General features: G+C 46.9%; 1 protein-coding gene across 2 annotated transcripts; it reads right to left on the reverse strand.

Moving 5' to 3' along the window:
- Positions 1-2,775: 2,775 nt before the first annotated feature.
- On the reverse strand, positions 2,776-9,367 carry kctd10 (potassium channel tetramerization domain containing 10). Of its 2 annotated transcripts, none has more exons than XM_007901835.2 (7): positions 9,317-9,367; positions 7,992-8,205; positions 7,099-7,268; positions 6,305-6,388; positions 5,824-5,876; positions 5,233-5,428; positions 2,776-3,937 (listed from the first exon to the last, which is right to left on the reverse strand). In XM_007901835.2, the coding sequence occupies exons 1-7, from the start codon at positions 9,317-9,319 to the stop codon at positions 3,725-3,727; spliced, it is 933 nt and encodes a 310-aa protein (XP_007900026.1). In that variant the 5' UTR covers positions 9,320-9,367; the 3' UTR covers positions 2,776-3,724. The 2 variants fall into 2 exon arrangements, with proteins under 2 accessions (XP_007900026.1, XP_007900025.1); XM_007901834.2 differs by having other exon boundaries at positions 6,305-6,391.
- Positions 9,368-9,680: the final 313 nt, after the last annotated feature.

Here is a 9,680-nt window from a genome sequence, read left to right on the forward strand (position 1 = left end):
GGATTGAGTCACCAAATTTCCCCCTGGAAAGCGATCCGCCAATCGACTAGCAACCGGATTCCTACTTACGGATCGGTAAACAGAGGCGAGTGGAGTAAGGGAACTTGCTTGAGGTTTTGCTCTGCCCCGGAATCGAACCCGGGTCCCCTCGCTTGCGAGGCGAGCGCTCTAACCACTACGCTACAGGACTCCACGTGATGGGAATCCTTCCAGATCTCATCCAAACAGCAACTCTTCACATGTGAACAAAGACAATATAGGCAGAATAGTTAAGTGTGAATCTCTCTATATATTAAATTCTGCGTATTTACACACACACAAAAAAAATCCAAGCTACAAAATTACAATCTTACTTTACACTTTTTTTTAATATGTTCTGACATACATGGAAGGAAAGTACTGTATACATAGTTTATAAATATAGGTTCAGCTTTTATTATCCTTTGTGTAGTAGCTAAATAAAGTGGCAGTTTTACGATTGTACAAAATACAGATTCTTGTTCATTCGACTATGAAACGACTATAAAAATAAAGATGGAATACAGGAATATACTCCTGTGGCAGCCGGTCACTGGCTCAAACACACCAAATATATTGTCCGTCTCTCTCGAACCATGGAAAGAAGCCCTTGTGATGACATGTATAGATAGATTGGGATTATAAAGGGTCTTAAGCAGTTTTGATGTGAATGAGTTATTTGTGCTGTGTGCCTTTATTATCACCAGGAGCTTCAGAATAATTAACGCTATAAAATAATTCGCCAGACTATAAAAAAAGTGTGTTTATCAGGACATAACCGGTTTCATCAAACCGTAGCTCACGTGTACATGTGTGTGTGTGTGCGTGCGTATGCATGTGGAGAGAAGGGGAAGAGAGAGAGAGGGGGAGAGGCATTTGAGAGATATAGAAAGTAGCAGGCTTGGCTGGGACTAAATTGAGCCAATGGTTAACACACAAGCCAGCACATGGGAGTTTATAAGATAACAGGTTCACATTGGAATTAAAATGGGATGCGATACGGGTGAGAAAGGGAGGCTTTTGTGAGCACATGACACCAGGCAAAATTGCTTTGCAATGAAATTTGGGGAGGAAATGCTGCTTTGAGACATTGGCGTGAGGCGTCCTGATGTCTGCCTTCATCTCAACGGTCTCACGAGCATCTCTGGAGAGCGGACGCCAAGCGACACGGGTGAACAAAGGGTTGGAATGTAAATGGGCAGCTGGGGGAGGAGAAGCGGAGATGGTCATACATCTCAGGACAATTGAAGGCAACTGGACAGCACAATATTGACAGCTTGTTCGCTGTTTTGTGAAGGTAAATAGATGGTAGTGTCTGAAAGCCAACTGCGGTCAGATCAAGCAAGCCACCATCTGCTCACATCTAAAGACGCAACACCCGAGGAGACTTTACCGTTAGGTTGCAACCACCAGAAAGCTACTAATGTCTAAATGATGGATATACAACGCATCAGTCGCAACTCACGCCGACCGAAAAGCTTCACGGTTGCTTTTTTTTAAAAAAAAAAGATTTTTAAAAAAAAACGTTATTCATGGCCGGCCTTCAAAGACTCTCTCTATTTGTGAGTACGGTTTAAAAATCCACAGCAAAACGCTTACTTAAAATTCCGATCGGGTCCCACGGGCTTTAAAGAACCAGAGTTAACGGCTTTAACACAGCAGCTTATCACTGAGTGCTTGAACTGCACGTCAAAGGCATTGGCAAATGGCCAAGGATTCGGAAAAAAGGATTGAAAACCGATCTCCCAAATAAAAAGGAATCCAACTTCCGATATGAACATATTAATAATCCTTGCATCTGGTATAGCGCCTTATCACGTCTTCGAGATGTCTCAAAGGGCTTCACAGGATACACTGCAAAGTGAATTGGTTGTGTATTTTGCAGGCGAAACGTGGCAGCCAATTGCGCACAGCAGTGGATTGAGTGACCAAATTATTATTTTTTTAAAAAAAGGATTATTATCCCCAGAAAGCGATCCGTAAATCAGATTACTCTGGGGAATAGCTTCACCTCTTACCATCTTAGCCTCAACCTCTTCCTGGTATCAAACTCCGTCAGTAGAGGGAGGACTATCTCTAATGTCTACCTCTTCCCCCTCATTCCCTCTCCGCCCCCACAATGCCAGTCCATGTTAAGCAAAGAAATAAGACAAGAACATTTCAGCTCCTCTCGCTGGCCGGCCAAGAGAAGGAACAGCACAAAGGCAAATGGGTGGTGGCTCTTTTGTTACTGAAGCTTTAGGTGAGATAAACAGACTTGTTTGGCACCTTTCACTAGGAGAACGTCTCAAAGTACTTTAACAATATAATAATCCTTGCATTTGATACAGCACTTTTCACGTCTTCGAGACATCTCAAAGCGCTTCACAGAATATACTGTAAAGTGAATTGACTGTGTGTTTGTGGGTGAAACGCGGCAGCCAATTGCACACAGCAGCGTCCCACAAACAGTCGTGGATTGAGTGACTAAATTATTATTTTTTTTCTTAAGGGATTATTATTAGGCGAGTCGGGTAAGCAAATTTGCCCAAAGTTTTGCCCGGCCGGGAATCGAACCCAGGTCTCTCTCTTGCGAAGTGAGTGCTCTAACCACTGAGCTGCAGGATTCCACTTTACAAAGTGAGCGGGAGGGAGACAGAGCAGCACTTAGTGACTGACGGGACTTGACGTCTGACAGGCCAACTGTTCAGCAACATGGAATTAAGGGCGGAGGCAGAATGAGTGCACAGCACATAGGGAGAATACAGGGACACCATGTACAATCTCTGTGGGTTTTATAGCTTTTACGGTTGGATTCTAACACTTCCCCAGCCTTCCTTTTGGTTCCCTCAATTGCCTGTGTATCTCATTCACACTTGATGTTGAGTCTTTAAACTCCTTCCCGATTCGCCTGCTGACAACGTCTTAAACTCAAACCCAAATCCACAATAGAAGGCAACAGAAACACGCACTGTACAAACAAAATACAATTCACAGGAGACAAGGGAACACATGAGAGAAGGAACCACTTTTTTTTGAAGGTTAAAAGCATCTTTTGAAGTGATTCACTTGTGGGTGATAAGAAAGACGAAACCGTATGTTGAATACGGTGCACACGCAAACACTGAAACTTAATCTGGACTAAATAAACGTGTGTAAATACAGTAAATGTCATTTACAAGGAATGGGGTGTGGGTAAAATAGAGCCTGCATTGAACACCTATGGCCCAGGTGTAGGTGTGTGTCGGGGGAAGGAATTCTACAGAATTAATGGATTGATTTCCGTCAATTCCACGCAGAAGGCAACATTAACCGCGGCACACATTTCAACGCGCCCTTTGGTCTTAGGTGGGGGAAAAAAATACGTATTATTCTGTAGGAACAGGTTATGTGAAAACTAGGCGAGTTTTAACTGCCCCTTCAGTGAGGAGGCTGTGATTTAAGACGACTTGGAAGGGAAGGCTGTATGTTGAAGAGCGCTTGTTGTCCTAGGGCTTTGTTCATACCTTTCTCACACGGCATTAAGACTTCAGCTTCCGATTCTCTCACCGAGCTTTCCGTTAACCCGTGAGACGATAGATGTTTTTTTTTCTCACTCTTTTTTGAGTCTCCTCTGATATGAATGGGGGTCGGTGAGGAGGATGGGGGGGGGGGTGTCGGGGTAAGAGTAAAGAGTTAAGGTTGAGAGCGGCTGAGTGTGACGGGAGCTGAGCATTCGCTCGCTCGCTCACTGGTGCAGGTGGGACCTGTCATCCGGTCTCTTGATGTGAATCCTCCGGACCCTCTCTATCCGCTCCTCATCCTCTTCCAGATGGTGGGATCGCCCGGCTGCCCCCCCAGTGGCCTCCAGCAGAGCGTCGTCAGGGCCTCGCCCGTCCTGCGTCTCATACAGCAAGATATTCAGCGTCTCCTCGTAGATCCGGGCCTCGGGGAACTCAACCTTGAGGAACCCAATTAAAAACAAAACGCATCCGGTTAATAATGCAGCAGAGCTCTGACTTGCGACTGAGCTCACACATAATGCCAGGCTGAGGCTCAGGGTTTCAACTCACTGTCCCCATCCCACAATAGACACACCAGCCCGTCATGACCACCTGTCTTACATGGTTCGGCTTAAAATCGTTGTGTGCATTTCACTATATCAAATAATAATGATAATCCTTACAGTTGGTACAGCGCCTTATCACGTCGTTGAGACCTCTCAAAGCGCTCCCGCACAATATACTGTAAAGTGGAGTGACTGCGTATTTTGTGGGCGAAATGTAAGGATTATTACTGGGGGAGAGGCGTAACCCAACAATGTCTGAGAGAGGACCTTATCGGGGGATGCAAACCTCGGAATGGGATTCAGAGAGTAAGCTAAGAACACTTCAAGATGCACCACGGCCGCAGAACGAGGTTTGGGGCTGAAAAAGGGCTATTGCAGGAGAGACACCAGGAAGTGTTTCTTTACTAACTGATGGCTAATTACCAACTGGAACAGGGTTACCAGGAAGGCAGGGTGGGCAAGGCCAAGACTCAGGGACTCAGCTTGACGTGCTATTGGGAGGATGGTAGGGCGGGTGTCCTGGAAGGATGAGAAGGATTCCCTCTTGTGAACACAGAAATGCAACTCTGGTGCCCCCAAGTGTTTTGTTGTTGAATTGCACCTTAAATAATAATAATAATAATTTATTAAACACCTTTGCTTCAGTTCACTAAAGGCTTTGATGTTGATGGCTGAGGCAGAACTCAATAAACGCTTAAGAGACCATCGGAAAATGATTGAAGAAGGAAGAGGACGTGGGAGTGGGACTAAGAAGGATAGCATTCATCCTAAAGAACTAAAAGGATGAGACATTAAACAGAGGCCCTGCCTCCTCGAGATCTCAAAGCACTTCACAGGATTGTTGTTGATTTGCAGTTTTTATTCCCTTCACCCTACTACCTCTGTCCTGCTCCATGTCTCCATCCCCTCCACCCACCACCTTGCCTCATTCTGTGGAACTCACTTCAACATACACAGTCACTACACTGTACCGTAACATGTCCAAGACAGTATTGCAGGGTACATTACATAGTAGTTCTCTAGGGTGTAAAGTGGAGCTTCTGTGTGTTTTGTGGGTGGGTAAATTGGTGGCCCACTGATCTGAGAGGAGCTGCTATAGAGAAGACTCAAGTAGATTACAGCCCAGAGAAGGTTGGGAGACTTGATAGGAGAGGACAGATCCCCTGGCGAAGGCCGGCCAGACCCACCTTGGTTTGCTTCTTCTCAGTGGCGTAGACAATTGAGGTGCAGCACACCTCCGCGATCTTCCGGCCCTGCCCGTAGAAGGACCAGCAGCAGATCTCGTCTCCGAGCACGTCCTTTATGAAGAGGACCCTCCCATTGAAGCGCAGGGACAGCTTGTCAAACAGCTCGATGTTCTTCAGCATATTGTCATCCGAGTTACTGAGAGGAACATAACATGGAGGATGTGAGGAGCAGAACCACGGACACGTACAGCACAGAAGGAGGCAGGCCATTTGTGGCCCTCTGAAAGAGATCGCCATTTTATCCCATTCTCCTGCTTATTCCCGCTCCCCCCATACACCCGTGTACTGCATATTTCTCCTTGTCAGAAGCGAATACAGATTCTTAGTTCAATCATGGAGCCAGGTCAGGCATTCCATGCTCTAGCAACCCTCCAGTGTTCTTTAGGTAATCTGTGTCCCCCGAGTTATTGACTCACTGACCAATGGAAATAAATTTCTCCCCCTTCTCTTCATCAAAATCCCTCATAATTTTACCTCAAGTTAAACTGTGGTAATGTACCTGTATATTTGCAGGTGACTGTGTTCTCTTACCTGGTGTAGGAGTATTTGTTGTTGCTTCTGTTGTATAACAGTTTAACTGCAGGCTGGAAAGGCAAAGGCAAAGATGTCAGCTCGTGTTCTGCAGCTCAAAGCAATTAGTTGGACGAGTTAGATTATAATAATCCTTGCATTTGATATAGCACCTTATCACGTCGTTGATAGGTCTCAAAGCACTTCACAGGACATACTGTAAAGTGAAGTAATTGTATTTCGTGGTGAAACATGGCAGCCAATTGCGGACAGCGCCCCACAAACAATCATGGATTGAGTGAGCAAATTTTTATTTTTTTTTGGAGGGATTATTACCCCCGGAAAGTGATCCACCAATTGTCTAAAAAATGGGATCCTACTTGTATGGAGTAAGGAAACTACCTCAGGTTTCACCCTCCCTAGGAATCGAACCCGGGTCTTCTCGCTTGCAAGGTGAGCGCTCTAACCCCTACGCTACAGGTGCCCCACTTTGCCGACTCACCTTATTTGAGGTTGCTATCAATCGCTGCTCCTCCTTGTTTGATGTTATCACAGGAACTTTACAGAAAGGTTCGTAAGTTTCCTTCTGCTGTAAAAGAGATGCAAAAGAGAAGCTCTCAATTGGCACAAGGTCCGCATTACATTCCAGTCGTCAGGCAAATACTGATCAGCGCAATTTAAACAGACCGAACGTTTCTCAACCTCAAGCGAAGAGAGAATTTTCACTCCCTGTCACTGGGAGACACTCATATCCTGAGTCAACGCTCTCTCCCTCTCCTTAAAAGTGACCTTTTGCATGAACTGCGTTGTATAATGGTAAAGTGCTGCTAACTCCCTTATGCTGCAAGTCTGACAGTGAGCGTGGTGTGGTTTGCAATTTTGAGGACGTTTCACTGGGTCTTACATCAGCCTTATCCTATCCACATGCACAGATTTTCCCACTGAATAGTGAACAATTGCAGGGATTTGCGTTGAATTCTCCTCTGTACACCCCCAGGATGATGGTGGGCAGGGGTGGGGGGGGGTGGGGGGGGAGAGAATCTTGACATCAGATTCAGTCAGAATATATATATACACACACAGAGAAAGGACTGGAGGTCAAACTGAAGCTCGCTACTGAATGACACAAACAACAGCTCCTGTCATACAGGCTTGCACCCATCAGGAGAAGCAGCGACAGAGAAGTAATAATAATTATCCTTCCATTTGACATGGCCCTTATCACATCGTTGAGACGTCCCAAAGCGCTTCATAGGATACACTGTAACGTGGATTGACTGTGTATGTTGGCTTTACCTGAAAGGCTGCCTGACATTCCTCCACCAGCCCCTGCACCAGGTAGTACTTGGCCTCTGCCAGTAGCTCCTCTATTTCCCTGTTGGTCTCAGGCAGCGGCACAGCCCCATCCCGCAGGTAGTTCAGAATGGCCCCGAAATGCTTCCCACAACGGTCAATCAGGATCCAGCCTGAGGGAACAGCAAGAGGTCAGGAGATTCAATCCCAGTTTCCTCCTCAATCCCAGGCGCTCTCTCTCCTCCCACGCTACACGACCCCGCAAACGAGCGGACCTGGGTTCGATCCCCGGGCGGGTCAAAACCTTAAGTCACGTTTCCTCACTCCACACACCTCGGCTTACCCAGCGGCAGACTAGGGAGCCGGTTGCCAGTCAGGGAGCGGAGGGGAAGAGGGACAACGATCGGCCACGATAATAATAATAATAATAATCCTTGCATTTGCTATAACGTTTTTCACGTTGGGAGGACGTCCCAAAGCGCTTCACAGAACACACTGTAAAGTGAATTGACTGTATATTTGTGGGCGAACGCGGCAGCCAATTGCGCACAGCAATGTCCCACAAACAGTCGTAGATTGACAATGACCAATTTATTATTGTTTTTGGTTTTGGAGGGATTATTATTAGGCTCTGTGTGGAGTAAGGAAACTTGCCCAAGGTTTCACCCTCTGCCTGGAATTGAACTCAGGTCTCTCACTTGCAAAGCGAGTGCTCTAACCACTGAGCCACAGGACTCCACGATCTCACAGAAAGGTGGAACGGGGCTCGAGCGGCTGAACGGGCCGGGCCGGTCCGGGCTCCTGTCCCTATGACAGGCCGGGAGGCCAAACGCGTTAAGGCGAGCGGGGAGGGGTCGGGAGGGGTCGGGAGGGGCGACACAAAGCAGCGGTTTTACCTTCGCTGTCCGTCAGCACCTCCATCCTGCCGCTGAACATGGCCTTCAGCATGGTGTCCTGCTTGGTCAGGGTCTGCATGGTGGTGTAGTACAGGGCGCCCCCCACGTTCAGCTTCACGTACTTGGAGCTGGGGCTGTTGCCCTTGAAGGAGGTGGTGCGAGTCGTTGCCGCAGGAACTGGGCTCACTGCACTGTCTCCCGACATTCTCTCTTCCTGCGCGAGGACAGCAAGTGGGTTAATAACGATAATAATAATAATAATAATGATAATAATAATAATAATAATGATAATAATAATGATAATGATAATAATGATAATAATAATAATGATAATAATAATAATGATAATAATAATGATAATAATAATAATAATAATAATGATAATAATAATAATGATAATAATAATAATGATAATAATAATAATAATAATAATGATAATAATGATAATAATAATAATAATGATAATGATAATAATAATAATGATAATAATAATAATAATAATGATAATAATAATAATGATAATAATAATAATGATAATGATAATAATAATGATAATAATAATGATAATAATAATAATAATAATAATAATAATCCTTGCATTTGATATAGCGCTTTTCACGTCGGGAGGACGTCCCAAAGCGCTTCACAGAATATACTGTAAAGTGAATTGACTGTATATTTGTGGGCGAACGCGGCAGCCAATTGCGCACAGCAATGTCCCACAAACAGTCGTAGATTGAAAATGACCAATTTATTATTGTTTTTGGTTTTGGAGGGATTATTATTAGGCTCTGTGTGGAGTAAGGAAACTTGCCCAAGGTTTCGCCCTCTGCCTGGAATTGAACCCAGGTCTCTCACTTGCAAAGCGAGTGCTCTAACCACTGAGCTACAGGACTCCACATAATAATAATAATAATAATAATGATAATAATGATAATAATAATAATCGCCTCATCACGTCTCCCGAGACGTCTCAGAGCGCTTCACAGGATACGCTGCGAAGTGTAGTGACTGTGCGTTTCGCGGGAGGTAACGCCTCAGCCGGTTGCGCCCGGCGGCGTCCCCGCGGTTGGGGTGAGAGTAGGGGGGGGGTGGGGGGGGGGTTGTGGGAATGCAAGTTGTTGTTGTCGTCGTCAGCAGACACCCAGGCCCCAGGCCTCGCCCCGGCCCGCGGGCCGCGCGGGGCCCGCGAGCCGGGAGTCCGTGTGTGTGTGTGTGTGTCAGCCCGAGAGAGAGAGAGAGAGGGAGAGGGGGAGAGAGGGAGTCCCGGGGCCCGCGCGCGGTCTCGCTCCCACCCGGAATGTTCCCGAAGCTTCTCCGCTCACCATCAACCGCCGCCCGCCCGCGAGCCCCGCTTCCCTGTGTCTGGGCCCCCGCCGGAAACCGACTCCGCTCTGAACACGGGGACTTCCGCCCCGCTTCCGCGTCACGATCAGGGACTTCCGCCCCCCGCTTCCGCGCCACACACACAGGGACTTCCGCCCCGCACCGCGTCACACACACACACACACACAGGGACTTCCGCCCCGCTGTGTCACGCGTCAAATCCTCCGGTGCTTCTAGCCACTGCCCTGCGAAGAGTTCCGTGCCCCCCCCACATAGTCTCTCAGTGTTGTAGCTGTGTGTATGTGTGTTTGAGGGGAGGTGGTGGTGGTGGTGGGGTTGGGGGGGGGGTCTAATGCTTCAGGA

Source organism: Callorhinchus milii, unplaced genomic scaffold, assembly GCF_018977255.1.
Source record: "Callorhinchus milii isolate IMCB2004 unplaced genomic scaffold, IMCB_Cmil_1.0 Scaffold8, whole genome shotgun sequence".
NCBI classification, from domain to species: Eukaryota; Metazoa; Chordata; class Chondrichthyes; order Chimaeriformes; family Callorhinchidae; genus Callorhinchus; species Callorhinchus milii.

What these genes read in the sequence shown, in the direction of transcription:
- kctd10 (XM_007901834.2), bottom strand. An exon ending in GGTGCTGACGGACAGCGAAG is followed by an intron (nt 7,269 to 7,991) that starts GTAAAACCGCTG and finishes CTGTTCCCTCAG; the next exon opens with GCTGGATCCTGATTGACCGT. An exon ending in CTGAGAAGAAGCAAACCAAG is followed by an intron (nt 3,938 to 5,232) that starts GTGGGTCTGGCC and finishes GGGTTCCTCAAG; the next exon opens with GTTGAGTTCCCCGAGGCCCG.